This window comes from Crotalus tigris, unplaced genomic scaffold, assembly GCF_016545835.1.
Source record: "Crotalus tigris isolate CLP2741 ecotype Arizona unplaced genomic scaffold, ASM1654583v1 scf7180000017828.1554129, whole genome shotgun sequence".
Classification (NCBI taxonomy): domain Eukaryota; kingdom Metazoa; phylum Chordata; class Lepidosauria; order Squamata; family Viperidae; genus Crotalus; species Crotalus tigris.
Window position 1 is genome coordinate 170036 of NW_024096658.1, and position 17494 is coordinate 187529.

General features: G+C 43.1%; 1 protein-coding gene across 1 annotated transcript in view; it reads left to right on the top strand.

Moving 5' to 3' along the window:
* NOX4 (NADPH oxidase 4) overlaps positions 1 to 16720 on the top strand; it is a 118253-nt gene extending 101533 nt beyond the window's left edge. Inside the window, exons 16-18 of the mRNA XM_039342950.1 lie at positions 1113 to 1181; positions 3878 to 3978; positions 15585 to 16720. Coding sequence (XP_039198884.1) covers positions 1113 to 1181; positions 3878 to 3978; positions 15585 to 15705 — 291 coding nt within the window. The 3' untranslated portion in view covers positions 15706 to 16720. The remainder of the gene's footprint in view (positions 1 to 1112; positions 1182 to 3877; positions 3979 to 15584) is intronic.
* The last annotated feature ends 774 nt before the right edge of the window (positions 16721 to 17494 follow it).

Here is a 17494-nt window from a genome sequence, read left to right on the forward strand (position 1 = left end):
TTTTTGAGCAATGTGTTCCTGGTTCTGTTGTGTAGCTATGTTCTTTTTAGCTATGATTCCTGGTTCAATCCTTTTAGTGTTGCCTTGGGCATTTGGTTCTTGATTCTTGGCTCCTTTTGGATACTTGCCAATGGCTCAACTTGGGCAGAGTAGGAGTGGATGGAGATCAACATCTCCTCCTTCCCCCAATCTCATCACAATGGAGAGCCAAATTCCTTAGCTAAGAAAAAAAAAACAGATCCAAGATTTTAAATGTACATATTTGCTGTCAAGATATGCCACTGAAACATGATAGAATAGAATAGAATAGAATAGAATAGAATAGAATAGAATAGAATAGAATAGGAGCTGGAAGGGACCTTGGAGGTCTTCTAGTCCAGCCCCCTGCTCAAGCAGGAGAACCTATACCATTCCAGATAGGTGAATGTCCAGTCTCTTCTTAAAAATCTCCAGTGATGGAGTGCCCATGATTTCTGAGGTTGATTGAATAATACAGTAGAATTGATTTATTTCCGTGCTAGGTTTGGAGCAAGATCCTGGAGAGGAAACTTAAAAATGCTTTCAGATTATATCTATGGCCAATTTTGTAGTTATCAGGAAGCAGATATTTGGCAGAGATTATACTGTGGATGTTGCCAGTTTAGAAGAGAATTCAGATATTTAGCTAAATAGTTAGATTTCCATTGAGAAAACGGCTAGAAAAAGCATTCTCCATGACATAGATCCAGAGGATCCTAACTTTTCATATATATTCCAGCATAGAGCTGGAAGGGATCTTGTAGGTCTTCTAGTCCAACCTCAAGCAGGAGACCCTATGCCATTTCAGACAGGTAGCTTGTCCAGCCTTTTCTTAAAAATCTCCAGGGATGAAGCACCCACAACTTCTGAAGGCAAAGCTGTTCCAATGGTTAATTGTCCTCACTGTCAGGAAATTTCTCCTTAATTCCAGGTTGTTTCTTTGGTCAGTTTCCAACCATTGTTTCTTGTCCTTCCCTCTGGTGCTGCCCTCTAGCTCTTTCTAGAGAGTGAGTTTGATGATAAAAATGCTTTGTTTCCACAAATACAAAAATATGCTAATGAGTTGTTTTTTTCCTTTTTCTACTATGCATAAGCTCTGGCAAGAAAACCGACCAGATTTTATCAATATTCAGCTGTACCTCAGTCAAACAGATGGGATACAGGTATGTAGTAAAATACAGTGGGCAGCTGAACTGTTAAGTCAAAGAATACTTGAAAAGACACATCTAATAAAGGTCAAAAGGTTGCCTTAAGTACCATGGGTTCTCCGCTGTTGCTGGGAGCCTGAGAAATGGAATTGAAGCAATGAGTATTCTATCGTTGATGGAAAATATGTAGGTGACATGATACATTAGTCCAGGAATGGTGGTCTGTGGCTTCATTTGGACCACTTCAGCAACAAAATGATGATTTTCAACAGAGTGATTGTTTTTGCTTTTGTTTTAAACTAAGTATGCTCTTATTACACCTAAGAGAACCTGCTTAGTTAAGAGCAGTGGTTCTCAACCTTTTTAATGCCGCGACTCCCAACCGGTCATAAGTCGAGGACTACTCAACCGATCATAAGTCGAGGACTACTCAACTGTTGCAGCACCGTTTGCAGAATGGGACTTTTGGCGGGTTCAGCAGGGCAGAGACAGCCTGGACAATTCCTATTGGCTTTTGAAAGCCAATAGAATTAGACTCTATTCAAGAGAGTCTATTCTATTGGCTTTCAAAAGCCAATAGAATGAAAGGGAGTAGCACAGCTAAGGAAAGGGGGAAAAATGGCGGACTGCATTGTTTGGCGACCCCCGTGAAATGGTCATTCGACCCCAAATGGGGTCCCGACCCACAGGTTGAGAACCACTGCTTTAGAGGTTTAATCTAAACCAGGAAATGTTGAGTTCTAGTCCCGCCTTAGGCATGAAAGCCATTTGGATGACTTTGAGCCAATCATCAGGAGACTGTGAGTTCTGGTCCCGCCTTAGGCATAGTAGCTAGTTAGTGACTTTGAGCCAATCACCAGGAGACTGTAAATTCTAGTCCCGCCTTAGGCATAGTAGCCAGTTGGTGACTTTGAGACAATCACCAGGAGACTGTGAGTTCTAGTCCTGCCTTACGCATGAAAACCATCTGGATGACAATGTCAGGCTAAATTCCTGTTGCAAACAATGGATCAACACTTTGATCTGAAAAAAGGGGACCCTACATTTGTGGGAAAATGCTAGGAAGAAAAAAAAAATTGCTTTTTAATTATATCTTCAGTGCCCTGCCTTAGATGCTGGTCATCCTGATTGTCAGACTAAACTTAAAGAAGGCAGCAATAGGTAGATAGCCAGTGACAAGTGGTGTGGATAGCTGCCCTTCAGAAGAGGATTTTTCAAAATGTGTTCCACAAAATCCAAGACTCCTATGAAAAATTAAACTGCCAATTTTCTATTACTTGAGCTTTGCTTCTTGAAAAGAAGTTCTGGGATTTATTTATTTTAAAAAAAATAGAAACAGGTTCTGTAGCCGGAAAAACTTAGAAACCTCCTGTTCTAGAATATCTTGTCAATATCTGGAAGCATTGGCAAAGAACAACACTAACAATTGAAGAATTCTTCATTTAGATCAGTGTTTTTCCAAACTGGCAGCTTTTAAGATTAGTGGTCTTAATTGTGCAATCTGTGGATTCTGGTTGTTAAGGTCCATACACTTTAAAGTTGCCAAGTTTGAAAAACACTGATGTAGTTTACCCACAATGCCTAGTTGTCTAGACCAGGTATATTCAACCTCGGTCTTTGGCCCGGTACCGATCCACAGCCCCTTTGGGAACCGGGCCACACAAGCAGCGGGTGAGTGCGCGGAGCTGTATTTGTGAAAGAGATGCAAGTGTGTGCGAAACCACCACTACCCCACCACTGTTGCCAGTCTGTAGAGCCAGAAAGGCTGGGAGCCACTGGTCTAAATACTCTAAGCTTTTTGGAATAAGGTCTGTTTTCTGCAAGACACTAGATTAGACCTAGGAGAGTCCAGTTATTTGTAGTCCAGTGTAATATAGGACCCCCCAACCCCATTTTAGCTGAATCTAATATGTTATGAAATTCTAGCAAGTTATCTGAAACAGGTGATAGCATTAAGACATAATATTATTTATTTCTTGCAGAAATATATGCTACATCAGTGGTTCTCAACCTTTTTAATGCCGCGACCCCCAACCGGTCGTAAGTCGAGGACTACTCGACCGGTCGTAAGTCGAGGACTACTCAACTGGTGCAGCATTGCTTGCAGAATGGGACTTTTGGCGGGCTCAGCAGGGCAGAGACAGCCTGGACAATTCCTATTGGCTTTTGAAAGCCAATAGAATTAGACTCTATTCAAGAGAGTCTATTCTATTGGCTTTCAAAAGCCAATAGAATAAAAGGGAGTAGCACAGCTAAGGAAAAGGGGAAAAAAATGGCGGACTGCATTGTTTGGCGACTCCTGTGAAATGGTCGTTCGACCCCAAATGGGGTCCCGACCCACAGGTTGAGAACCACTGTGCTACATGAACACATGTGATGTGAGCTCAACCTATTTATCTCTGCCACGAAATGGGGAAAGCAGATCCTATAATGGGTTTGCCAGGGCACCAAAGTCTCAACAGGTACCTGAGGAAGCTGTGTATTTGATGCAGGAGAATGTTCACATACCCAGATGCACACGCATGCATGCATGCACAGAAACATATTAATAGATGAATTTAACTGAGCATCAATGCTTTGAGTTGTCCAGATGATTCTTAGACTGACATTGTAAAGTGGAGGTTGATTGATCGGCAGCAATCTGCAAAGTGCACCCACGGGAATGTCTTGGCTTTTTTTGTGTGTCGTTTTTTTTTTTTTTTTTTTTGCAGAAAATAATTGGCAAGAAATATAAAGTGCTGAACCGCCGGCTTTTTATTGGACGGCCACGATGGAAACTCCTATTTAATGAAATAGCCAAGTATAACAGACAGTAAGTAAGATTCCCAACTCAGTTTATGCGGCAGCTTGAGGAATGCAGAGGGGAGGTTTAATAAACTGCATTTGTATGGAAATGCGTTTGGGTTTAACACATTCATTTAATGCCAAAGCACCTGATGCTTGCAGTTATCTAATATGTTGTATCTTGAGAAATGGAGTTTTAACAAAGAACTGTCAGCTTCCACAATCAAAGTACTTCATCTTCCCAGTAACCAGGCAGCTGGAGGGGGCGGAGAGAGGAAACTCTTCTGTTTCAACATTCATCAAAGGTGTTGCACTTTCTGTTATGTTTCCATACCTTGGCCTAGTTTGCAGTCCATGATGCTTTGGCGCTGGCACTTGTCTCGTCTATTGTTATCATTTCTTGAGTTTGTTAGCATAGGGCAGTGGTGGCAAACCTATGGCACGCGTGCCAGAGGCAGCACTCAAAGCCCTCTCACACGTGCCATGCCCCGGAGATGGCAACCCTCCCTCTTCAACCAGCCGCCCGCTAACTTGCCGAGGTCCCACATGGCCAGATGCATCTCAGCACCCATGCGCTCGCTGGCCTCTGTGTGCGGGGGCCAATGGTGTCAGGCAGCAGCCGCCCCGGCCCCTGCCTCACCTTGCCCTGTGGCAATGGCACCGCCACCCTGCCTCACCTTGCCTCACCTTATCCCGCAGGATGAGCCTCCTACCCACCGCCCCACCTGCCAGAGACCCCCTGGATCTCCCCCAACCCTGCCCGGCCCCCACAGGCATCCCTCCCCATGAGTAACATTGAGGTGACCACGCCCACATTGGCCACACCCACCCAGTCTGTCATGACCACCACAGCCACGCCCACCCAATGGGCCACGCCCACCTGGCACCCAGCGATAAATAAGTGGGTTTTGGGTTGCAGTTTGGGCACTCGGTCTCTAAAAGGTTCGCCATCACTGGCATAGAAAAAGATCTGCAATCCTTGGGGAAATTTTCCTGCACGGATCTCTTGAAGTGAATGGGAGCTGATTGTCGGTAGCCCTTTCCGCTTTACATTCCCTATTTAGGTGGGACGTGTGGGGGAGAGTAGGGGAGAAGCTGGACATATTGTCTTTCAGAAATAGAATTGTTGTGGCGTCAGGTGGCCCTGGGCATTCTCTAATTGTGTTCCAGAAATGTACATGAGAACCTTAAAGTTATCTTGCTGGATCAGGTCTAAAGTCTATCCAGCCCAGCCCTTGGTTTCTGAGAGCAGCTAAGCATATGTTGCTTCTTGGTCTTTTGGATAACAAAATAACAATAACAGAGTTGGAAGGGACCTTGCAGGTCATCTAGTCCACGGGTCAGCAACCCACGGCTCCGGAGCCGCATGTGACTCTTTGAGCCTTCTCCTGCAGCTCCCAGCCTCCTCTGCCATTTGCAGAGAGAGACAAGAGACAGAGAGAGGCACTTGCGCTTCCCTGCTCTTCCCCCCCTCTCTCTCTCATCAAGGTCCCCACCTCTTGTGTGCCTGCGCGTGTGCGCGCATAACTTTTGTGGCTCCCAGTGTTTTCTTTTCTCTGGGAAACAGGTCCAAGTGGCTCTTTGAGTGTTTAAGGTTGCAGACCCCTGATCTAGTCCAACCCCCTGCTTAGGCAAGTAATCCTATACCATTTCAGACAATAGTTATCCAGACAAATAGTTATCCAGTCTCTTAAAAACTTCCAGTGTTGGAGCTTTCACAACTTCTGGAGGCAAGTTGTTCCACTGGTTAATTGTTCTCACTGTCAGTAAATTTCTCCTTAGTTTCAGGTTGCTTCTCTCCTTGATTAGTTTCCATCCCTTGCTTCTTGTCCTTCTCTCAAGTGCTTTGGAGGGTAGATTGACTCCCTCTTCTTTGTGGCAACCCCTGAGATATTGGAAGACTGCTATCAAGGCACCCCAAGTTCATGAAGTATCCAGACTGGTTAAAGAATAGGCTTTGTGGCAGCCCCTCAAATCACTGGGGGAATGGTCTCAGAAACCACAGGGGGAGGGAATGAGTGTGTTTGTGTGTTGTAACAGAGCTGGCTTGGGGATGCTTCAAGGGTCGTAAGAGTGAAAAAAGGTTATAGGTCACTTTTTCCAGTGCCGTTGTAACTTCGAATGGTCAGTAAACAAACTGTTGTAAGTCGAGGACTACCTGTAATCCTCTCATCCCAGTTATCCTTCCTTTCTCTACTGTGGACTTGTCAAGGTATGTTAGATCTAAATATCTTTCCCCACAAATCACAAGAATCAGAATTTTGTTAACAAAAATCAAGACTGGAAATGGACTTACAAAGTTCTGATATTTGTTGAGAAAATGGTTTAAGTGACACCACGTGAATCCCACCGAGTATTTTGGGCTCCAGAGGTGTGAGATTATGACTTCCAGCATTTCCAGGTGGGAAGGTGTGGCTTGAAATATCTGGAGGATGCAGGTGAGGAAGGCTGGCTCATTAATACTGTACCTGCAGGTAAATTACTAAAGGAGCTGTTAGAGCAGGGGTACCTGACCTTAGCCACTTTATGACTTGTGGACTTTCAACTCCCAGAATTCCTCAGCCAGCCATGCTGGCTGAGGAATTCTGGGAGTTGAAGTCCACAAGTCATAAAATGACCAAGGTTGGGGACTCCTGTGTCAGAGGACAAACTGATTAGACGATTGAGTTCCCCTCCCTCTCCCAATTTATATATTTGCAATTTCTCTGAATAGATGAGCGTTCTGTTTGTTGTTAGTCAGGCTGTGCAATCCAGCCCAAAACACCTTTTGTACTTAATAGGATCTTTTCAAATGTGAAAAGGCTGCCTTTGGTCTCAAGAAATGAACGTTTTTGTTTTTTTAAATACGTCTTGTATTCATTGCTGAAAACACACAAAGCCAAGTCGATTTGTCGGCAAAACTATTGTCTAGAAATCCAATCCTTTAGAAGCATTATCCACTCCAATCTTCCAGCGGTGAATTTGTAATTAATTGCATGTTGTGTTTCCCTTGCCCCTAATCTCAGAATGTGGCATGTATGTTTGTGTGTCTGTGAGTGCAAGGAAAGGCTGCAGTAGAGATGTTTTCTCAGTGGGACACTTATCAGCAAGGCTTTTCATAGCACTTGGGTAGCTGTTCAAGGTTGTTGGTGCTGATTCCAAATGCAATGGTAACAACAGAAAGTAACCAAAGAGAGAAGCAACCTAGAACTAAGGAGAAATTTCCTGACAGTGAGAACAATTAATCAGTGGAACAACCTGCCTCCAGAAGTTGTGGATGCTCCAACACTGGAAGTTTTTAAGACGAGACTGGGCAGCCATTTGTCTGAAATGGTATAGGGTCTCCTGCCTGAGCAGAGGGTTGGACTAGATGACCTCCAAAGTACCTTCCAACTTTATTACTATTATTATTATTATTATTATTATTATTATTATTATTATTATTATTATTGATCATCGCACAGTCAGCCAGATGTTCAGACTGGATTTGGCATTTTGTCTACCTATCGAGTCCTTACCAGGACCTGGGATAGGCAGATGTGGATGTTTGATGGTATTACAGGTATCGTCGCAGGATGGAAGCAGTTCCTAATAAGGCCGCCTTTTGCAATTGACTAATAGCGAATTTGTCAATGCCAATGGTGTTTATTATTATTATTATTATTATTATTATTATTATTATTATTATTATCTATTGTTGCAGTAGAGGCAGGAATTTATATAATATAACTGATAAGAGATTTTTTTTAACAAACATAAGGGGAGGTAATATATACCTGTATATATGACCATAATTGACTAAACTTTCTGTCGATAAGTGAGATAGGAGTTAATTGACTTTTGCCCCATTTTATAACCTTTCTTGCCATTGAGTTTGCTTGTCAATTTCACAAGGTCACATGACCCCCGGGATGCTACAACTGTTATAAATATGAGCCGGTTGCCAAGCTTCCAAATTATGATCACATGAACATGGGGGGATGCTGCAACGGTCATAAGTGTGAAAAACAGACATCAGTCATTTTGTCTGGTGCTGCTGTAACTTGAAACAGTCACCGTTTACAGTGTAAGCATTATTTGCCTGTTGCCCCCAACAATCTGGGTCCTCATTTTATCGATCTGAGAAGGATGGAAGGCTGAGTCAACCTTGAGCCCCGTCAGGATTGAACTCCAGGCTGTGGGCAGAGTTTGCCTGCAATACTGCTTTCTAACCACTGTGCCACCATGGCTCCCTTCCTTCCTTCCTTCCTTCCTTCCTTCCTTCCTTCCTTCCTTCCTTCCTTCCTTCCTTCCTTCCTTCCTTCCTTCCTTCCTTCGCACTTAGCAATAGCACTTAGACTTACATGCCGCTTCACAGTGCTTTACAGCCCTCTCTAAGCGGTTTACAGTCAGCCTATTGCCCCCAACAATCTGGGTCCTCAGAAGGATGGAAGGCTGAGTCAGCCTTGACCCCCGTCAGGATTGAACTCCAGGCTGTGGGCAGAGTTTGCCTGAAATAACTGCTTTCTAACCACTGTGCCACCCCCAGGGTTCTGCTCTGCTGTGGCTCGGCTCCACCAGATGCTAAAAGAGGCAGCCAAATTAGCTAGCTGGAGAATTAAACACCTGGCCTTTTTAAAAAGATTAGCATATTTTTAGCACGGTACAAATGTTTTTAGGCAGGAAACCATTCCATTGGATTTTTTATATATATATCCTGCTTAGTTTAGCTCTGTCAAGCAAAGGACTTGCCACCTACTGGCACCTACATAGCTTGCACTGAACATTCTAGGGTTTTTGTGGCTTCCTTCCACCCTCTTTTTTGCAGCTCCACATCTGAATGGGTAACATCACGCTCATAGCCGTCATCAAGGCTGTCATTTGCTCAGTTAAAATGTTGAGCGCCATGAGATTGAAAGCGAACTTCTGTTCCACTGCTTTACAGTTCTAATTTGGAGAAGAATTATGTGGAGGGTTTGTGGCTGTGCCATTCTTCAGCACCTGGTCTTGGGGCATTCAACACCAGAGAAAACGTGTGGCTCTCTTAAATCGCTTGATGTTGCAGGAAAGCAAGCAACAACCCTTCCCCCCCCCCCAATATCGTGTCATCAGGGGCATTCAGCCCTCTTCGCTTTGTGCTGGTTTTGCAGTGCCTCTAGGGTCTGCACAATTTTAGAGTGGGTTGATGAATGCAGTTGGAGATAGAGAAATATAACAGGCTCACACAAGATTCACGCAAGAGTGGCTGCCTGCCACACCATGGAGCCTAAAATTAAGAACAGTTTTTTGGTGGAATCAGTGGGTCAAAGAGGGATTGTGGGTTGAATCTCAATGAACTCAGCGACCCCTTTCCAGGTCTATAATTCATTCAGTTGTGAATCGATGTTCAAAATATACTGGAAGAGGAACAAAGATGTTTAGGGGACTCAAGGCTAAAAAGATATGAAGAACAGTTGCAGGAATGTGGTATGTCTAGTTTAATGAAGAGAAGGATGAGGGGGGACATGATAGCATGTTCCAATATCTCAGGGGCTGCCCCAAAGAAGAAGGAGTGAAGCTATTCCCCAAAGCACCTGAAGGCAGGACAAGAAGCAACGGATGGAAACTAATCAAGGAGAGAAGCAACCTAGAACTAAGGAGAAACTTCCTGACAGTGAGAACAATTAACCAGTGGAACGACTTGCCTCCAGACATTATGGGATGCTCCAATACTGGAGTTTTTTTTTTAAAGAAAAGATTGGATAACCATTTGTCTAAAATGGTATAGGGGTTCCTGCTTGAGCAGGGGGTTGGACTAGAAGACCTCCAAGGTCCCTTCCAACTCTGTTATTCTGGAATAGCTGATTTTGATATTTTTATTATATCCTTCCTATTCTTTTTTTTTAAATGCTTTTAATGCTTTAAGTCGTTCTGTAACCCATCCAGAGATTTTCAGATCCTACTCAATCAACCATGGCAATCGAGTGAGATCTGCAATTAAATGTTGAAATAGGAAGGGCATCTCCGCAAAGTGCCAGCCAGCTAGATGTGCCCTCTTCAAACAATTCCATTTCATTTCTTCCTCCTATCTGATTTTATTTCTCCCAGCAGTGCTTCCAACACTCTCTACTCACTGTTTATGGGCTGTGTCTGGAGTGTGTGTGTGTGTGTATGTGTTGTATTCATCTAAGATTTTATTTCCTAAAGACATATTAGTATACCTTGAAATCATGTGGTTCTAAATATCACCTTTTCGTAACTTGACCCCTTTTTGGAAATGCATGCAAAAATTATCACGGTGCTCTGTCCTCCCTGTTCAAGTGAAAACAAACTCAGCTTTGGAGGCTAGCAAGGACTTTGTTCGGAATTCCTGAAGAGCTGCTACTACTTTTAATGGGGAAAAAAAAGAACTTGACAGAATAACAATCTGCCTTGATAAGAGATAACTATGTTCTGAAGGTACAGTAACTGTGGTGTCTGAAGTCACTGAGTTAGAGATGTTCATTCTGCTGGATCATGCTTCTTTTTAAAAAATGTGTACTGGATGTTTCTGATAACACTCACCTCCAAAAGGGTTCCACACTGTCTGTCTGTCTGTCTGTCCGTCTCTCTCTCTCTCTCTCTCTCTCTCTCTCTCTCTCTCTCTCTCTCTCTCTCTCTCTCTCTCTCTCTCTCTCTCCAGCTAGCTAGCTAGCTAGCTAGCTAGTTCTGTCTGTCTATCTATCTGTCTGTCTGTCTGTCTGTCTATCTAATTATCTAATCTATCTAATTTCTATCTATATCTGTCTGTCTATCTATCTATCTATCTATCTATCTATCTATCTATCTATCTATCTATCTATTTATCTATCTAATCTGTCTATGTCTATCTCTGTCTATATCTATCTGTCTATCTAATTATCTAATCTATCTCTGTCTATATCTATATCTGTCTGTCTGTCTATCATCTAAGCAACTCACATTTTACAACCCTGTAATCCCTTAATTCGGGGTAGAGTTTGGGGCAACTAGAGCCAAGTGTTACTGGCCAGATGCCCTTCCTGACACCATGTGAAGTTCGCAACAGATATTTTTTCTTTGCGCCTTAGGAGAGAAACATCTGCCACTATCTAGGATTGAACTCTCAACCTTCTGAGTGGAAACAAGCATTTCCACCAGTAGGCTACCAAGTCATTCATCTGTCTGTCTGACAACCTACCTACCTATCTACCTTCCTACCTATTATCTGTCTACCCATCCATCCATCCGTGGATCCAGGAGTTGAATCCAAGAAGGATTTGGTTAAAGCTAGTGTCAATATGCTACAAAAAGAGGTGATGGAGTGATACATAAGAGGGTGCTGCAACCATCATAAATACATGTCAGTATTTATGTGTTGACACTATTAATGTGTCAACCCAAAAAAGATCTCTCTGGACCTGTTTTGTTATGAGAATCTCTTTCTTCTGAAGAACAAGGCTTCCAGGCTGTGGAGACAGATCAGGCATGAAAAGTTCGAGTTATAAGCAAAAGTTGCATGATGCGTTTGCTATGAAAAAAGCAAATGTTGTCTGGAGATTAAGAAAAGATCACACCAAATACATAACTGCTTTCGAAGAAATGTGTAGGCTTGCCTCCAGAGGTTGTGATGCTCCATCACTGAGGTTTTCAAGAAGAGACTGGACAGCCATTTGTCCAGAATGGCATAGAACATAGGCAGTCCTCAACTTACGACCACAACTGAGCCCAAAAATTGTGTTGTGAAGTGGGACATTTGTTAAGTAAGTTTTTCCCCATTTTATGACCTTTCTTGCCACAGTTGTTAAGTGAATTACTGGAGTTGATAAGTTAGTAACCCAATTGTTAAGTGAATTTGGCTTCCCCATTGACTTTGTAAGTCAGAAGGCCGCAAAACGTTATCACGTGACTCTGGGACGCAGCAACGGTCATCAATATGAACCAATTGCCAAGCCTCTGAATTTTGGTCACGTGACCATGGGGATGTTACTTAGGTCGTAACTGTGAAAAACAATAGTCACTTTTTTCAGTGCCATTGGAACTTTGAATGACTTAACTGTTGTTAAGTCAAGGACTACTTGTGTAGGGTTTCCTGCTTGCGCAGGGGGCTGGACTAGAAGACCTCCCAAGGTCCCTTCCAACCCTATGATTCTATGTTCTATGATTGCAGATGTATGATTAGCATAGTACCTTGCAAAAACCTTTTTTAATATCAATTATAATGATCTTCAGGTGAAGCTTAGCAACCCAAACAGGATTCTTAAGAGTTCATTAATCACTGTGTAAAACTAATCTAGAGAAGGGGTAACTGGTGCCATCTTAGAATTATCTTATTTCAAAATGACAGCAATGATTAGGAAGCGATAAGAACATCTGGCATCGATGCTGTCACCATGAAATGTTCCTGGCAACTTTAAAAGGATTATTAATTGTGACTCTCCCACAGGAGGGACTTCTGGTCGGTCCTGTCAATCCAAGATCAGCCTCGTCAAACACCAGACCGATTAAATTAATTAGTCACCCAGAGGAATGCTGGAAGCCTAGATGCATCTTAGCAGGACAGATGCCAACAATTAATGTATCATCCCAAAAAAAGATCTCTCGGGACTAGTTTTGTTGTGAGAATTTCTTTCTCCCACAGAACAAGACTTTTAAGCTGTGGAGATAGACCAGGCATGAGAACTTGGAGCTTTAAGCAATAGTTTCATGATATGGTGCTCCAAGCAGCAACTGCTATGAAAAAGCAAATGACCCCTACATGAACCCATAGGAATCTGGCAACAGCCATTAAAATATTAAAGGACATATTTGTCTGAAATGGTATAGGGTTTCCTGCCCAAACAGGGGGTTGGACTAGATGACCTCCAAGGTCCCTTCCAACTTTATTATTACTATTATTATTAATCATTGCACTGTCAGCCAGATGTTCAGACTGTTCATGACTGCAGGACAAAGTCAAGGGGGATCCAGATTCACTTACTTAACAATTGCAGTGACTCACTTAACAACTATGGCAAGAAAGGTCATAACATGGGGCAAAAATTAACTTTTCTCAGTGACAGAAATGTTAGATTCAATTATGGTCATAAATCAAGGACTACCTGTGATACCTCTTTGACGGTTGTGCTGATCACACAAATTCAAGCTTTATGACTTGGGGAGATGGGTGACTTCTCTCATTGTCCCCGGCACAGGATAAAAACTCCAGTGAATTCTGAAAAATTCAGGTTTTATTCCAAATCACATATGAATTGGAAAATTAATAAAACTTGGGCTGAGCTTGGATTCTATTCCCATGCAGAAAGGCTCATCTTCCCCCATAAGAATGTCACTATTTAAAACATTCTGTGAACAGAAAGTATATTGAAAAAAAAAAAACTGTAGCACTTAGCATAACTCAGTACGGCTTTGCCGAAAACATAACTTGCCAGATGAATCTTATCTCAGTTTTTCCTTCAATAATTTCCTTAAGTGAAGTTTGGAGAAGAATGCCATAAGGACCAGTTCTAGATCCTCTGTTCTTTAATAGTTTCAATTAAATTTCAGTGAAGAGGCAGAGGGACTGCTTATTAAATTTGCAATTGATTAAAATTACAATTTGCAATTGATGGGGCGAGAGAGTGAACATGCTAGAAGAAAGACTGTGGCAAATCAGTCTTGAAAGTAACAGAATGAAAATTAATACAGAGCAATGCGAAGTTCTTTGCTTACAAAGAGTTCCATTTGGAAAACCTGTGGCTATAGAAATGTGTTTAAAAACTAAATAATAAAACCAAACACGGGTGCGTAGATACCTGGCGTGGCAATAGTACCTGGGAAAACGATCTTGGAATAGTAAATGGATGAGCCACAAAAGGCAAATACAGTTTTAGACTGCATCAATGAAGAATAATTTACAAGATGTGAAAGTAACCATTTCATGATATTTTGTACTGGTTTGGCCCCATCTTGACTGAGCAACACATTGCAGTTCAGAGAAATAGGAGCAGGTTAGAAACGACAGGGGCGCAATGGCTCAGCAGTTAAAGACCCTGAGCTTGTCAGCTGGAAAACTGACATCCAGGATTCGAGATCTGAGCACCGCACAACGGGGTGAGCTCCCGTTTCTTGCTCCAGCTCCTGCCCACTGAGCAGTTGGAAAGTATGCAAATGCAAGTAGATAAATAGGTACCACTTTGGTGGGAAAGCAACAGCCTTCTGTGCGCCTCGGTGTTTAGCCGTGCTGGCCACATGACCATGGAAATGTCTTCAGACAACATTGACTCCTTGACAGATGGGCACTTCCCCTTGCAGCTGGACATTATTGGAGAGGGGGAATCTTTTACCTTTATAAATCAAGGAATTAGAAACCAAGATTTGGGAAGAGAGATTGCAAGAGCCGATACATTCATCCTTGAAAAATGACTGCAGGTGAAAGGTTGCATGCTTTAATTACCATCTCACATAGAAAGTCAAGACCTATTCTTTTCTTACTCAAGAATGCAGGATAATAAATTAGATTTTAAGTTTTTAGGAAGGCAGATTTAGAATTGAATGTTAGAAAGAATTTTCCAGTGGGAAGGGCACCTCGACAATAGAATCAGTGTCTCAGCAAGATCACAGCATGCATAAAATAGGGGAGGGTAAACAGCCAGCCTGGAAAGCTTTAATTTAATGGATTCCTGTATTAAGCAGGAGTTGAACTCAGTGACTTTATATGGTTCTAAGATCTGATGGGGATATGCTCTGAATCCTTCAAATTTCAGCTGGCAATAAGAACAAGTGTATTGTGCACATTAGGATGCAGGAAGCAATGACTCGGGACAAGTAAATAGATGCCCAGAGGTTTGATTCCAGAATAAGGAAACTAATATGCCAGCAACAAATGGAATTAAGCTTATTAAGTTAAAAGTAGACTATTATAACTAGTCCTCAACCTACAACTGTAATGGAGCTTGGAATTACAGTTGTAGGTCATTACGGCCATTAAGTGGGTCACCGGTAACCTTTTACAGCCTTTATCTAGTTGGTGTTTTTTGCTGGAACATAAACATAAACGCTGGAAACCAGCAAAAAAAAAATCATTGTCACATGACTATAGGATGCTCCAAATGGCTGTAAATGCAAGCCAGTTGCCAAGCACTCAAAATGTGAGCCTATGACTATGTGCATGTGTCTTTGTCTGTGTGAGTGTGTTACAGCTGTCAGAATTTCAGGCTCCAAAACCCAGTTTCATTTATTGTTCCACACAGAATCTAGCCGAACTAAATAAGACGATTTGTACCATAAAGCAGAGGTCCCCAGCCTTTTTGGCACCAGGGACCGGTTCCGTGGAGAGACGTTTTTCCGCGGACCGGAGGGCGTGTGGTTTTGTGTGCTGCCTGCCTCTCACGGATGGAGCTTTGCTTGTTTGTGCGGACCGGTTGCTGGCATGCCACAGTCCGGAACTGATCCATGGACCATGGGTTGGGGACCCCTGCCATAAAGCATATACTCTGGGAACTCTTAGGGAGAAGCTGTCTTCACCCACTTTCTCCCATGCAGACTGAGCTTCCTGTTGCTCCTCTCTCCCTTCTGGGAATCCAGACTATATTCCACCACAGCTGTTAGCCTTTCAAGCCAACGAAGGGAAGGAAAAGGATGGGCTCAATGTTAATTTTTATTTTATTTTTATTTTTTTTGCATTAATGAGTTTGGTGATTCTCTCCTTGGTCTCCCCAGGAAAACAGTTGGCGTTTTTTGCTGCGGCCCTCGTGGAATCTCCAAAGCTGTACACCAACAAAGCAATAAGCACAATCCTTACGGGACAAGGTTTGAATACAACAAAGAGTCATTTAGCTGAGAGCATCGGGGGCTTTCCAAGGACTGCTTGAAGATTTGAGTGCAATTTTTTTTTTGTTTAAAAAAAGAAAAAAAATCAACAGCTTTACTTTGACCACTTGTAACAAAGCCTGTCTTTTCTTTCCTTCCTTGCTTTTTCCTTTTCCTGATAATTTATGACTATTTAAATCTGAAAAGCATAAAAAAAATGAAATACACTCCTTCTGGATATGTAAAAAAAAAAAGAAAGAAAGAAAGCCAAGCTATTACAGGCGTTGGCAATCTGCCCAAATTACACAAAGGCAATTAGAGAGGGAGACTGACTTCTTTGGCTGCTTTTTCAGAACAATCTCTGAGACTTTTGAACTTTCCTCAAACCCCAGGAAATAACATTGCTTGATTGGATAGGGGAGTATGTAGTGGAAGTAAAATAATAATAAAATTCTTCCCTGTGCTGGCAGACGAATAAAGCAAACTTGAAAATGAAGGCAAAACGGCTACAGATTCAATAGGAGAAAATAAAGAACTTCCAATATCCTCTGTCAAATTCAGACACTTGCCAACTGGCTCGTATTTAGGATGGTTGCAGAGTGCCAGAGTCATGTGATCACCTTTTGCGACCTGACAAAGACGCTGCAACCCACTGTAAATGCATAGCCGAATTTTGATCACATGGCTGTCGGGATGCTACGTTTGCAAATGTGACAGCCAGTCGTATGTCACTTTTTTCAATGCCGTTGTGGCTTCATATGGTCACTAAATGATTGGTCATGCATCAAAGACTATCTTATGACCCAGGTGGTCAAAGCAAGGTAGGCTTCTAGAGCAGCAGCCCCCGCCCTTTTTGGCACCAGGGACTGGTTCCATGTTTTTCCACGGACCGGAGGGAGCGTGGTTTTGCATCCTGCCCACATCCCATGGATGGGGCTTCGCTTCTTTGTGCTGCCCGGTTTCTGGCATGCTGCAGCCTGGTGCCAGTCCACAGACTGGAGGTTGGGGACCCTGCTCTATAGAGTTCTTTATTACCCTCATAAATGTTCCAGCCATTCCCCCTTCAACAACCAATAAGGCTCCACCCCCATGTAACCCTGAAGGCAGCCATCCTCAGTTCCCCAAACAACATCCTCTATATTACAAATAAAGCCACAGAGTAGGAGTGTTCTCTTCCAGCCTACATGAGTCCTTGTTAAGCTCACAGGGAGAAACCCTTCTTCCAACAAGCAGGCTGGAACCGCAGGAAAAAAACCAATCCCCTTTTATTATTCACAAACCAAAGGCAAACAAGTTCACTGAAACTTGATTCCTCAACAGAAACGGTTGCCTTCAGCAACCAGCACCTCCCACACCTTCCCTTTTATTATGCAGCCAAGGTGTGGCTTTCTAATGCCTTCTCCTTTGCCTTTGGAGCCGCCCCATTGCATTCCTCTGTCCTACTCTCTTTGCTTGCCAGCGTTTACGGGCATCCTGGATATCTCCCAGCTGTGAGTTATCACTGTCCAACTCAGACTCCCAGCACAGCTGCATCTCAGCCTGAGCACAAGTGGAGGGGCCAGGCATCTCGTCAGACTGTAAGTCTTGGAGCTCCTCAGAGCCGTCCTCTGACTCTGATATCCCTCCAGGCCCCTCCTCCCCCTCCTTCAATTTCCCAGATTCAGCTGCTGGGTCCCCTGGCTGACGAGGAATCACAACAAGGAGCATGCTCACAGGGCAAGATCCAGGGCTCCGAGTCCAGCCCACCTGGCTGAGCAAGTCCACAAGATAAAGTCCAGGCACAAGACAAATGGCAGTCCTCAGGGCAGAGACAAGGTACA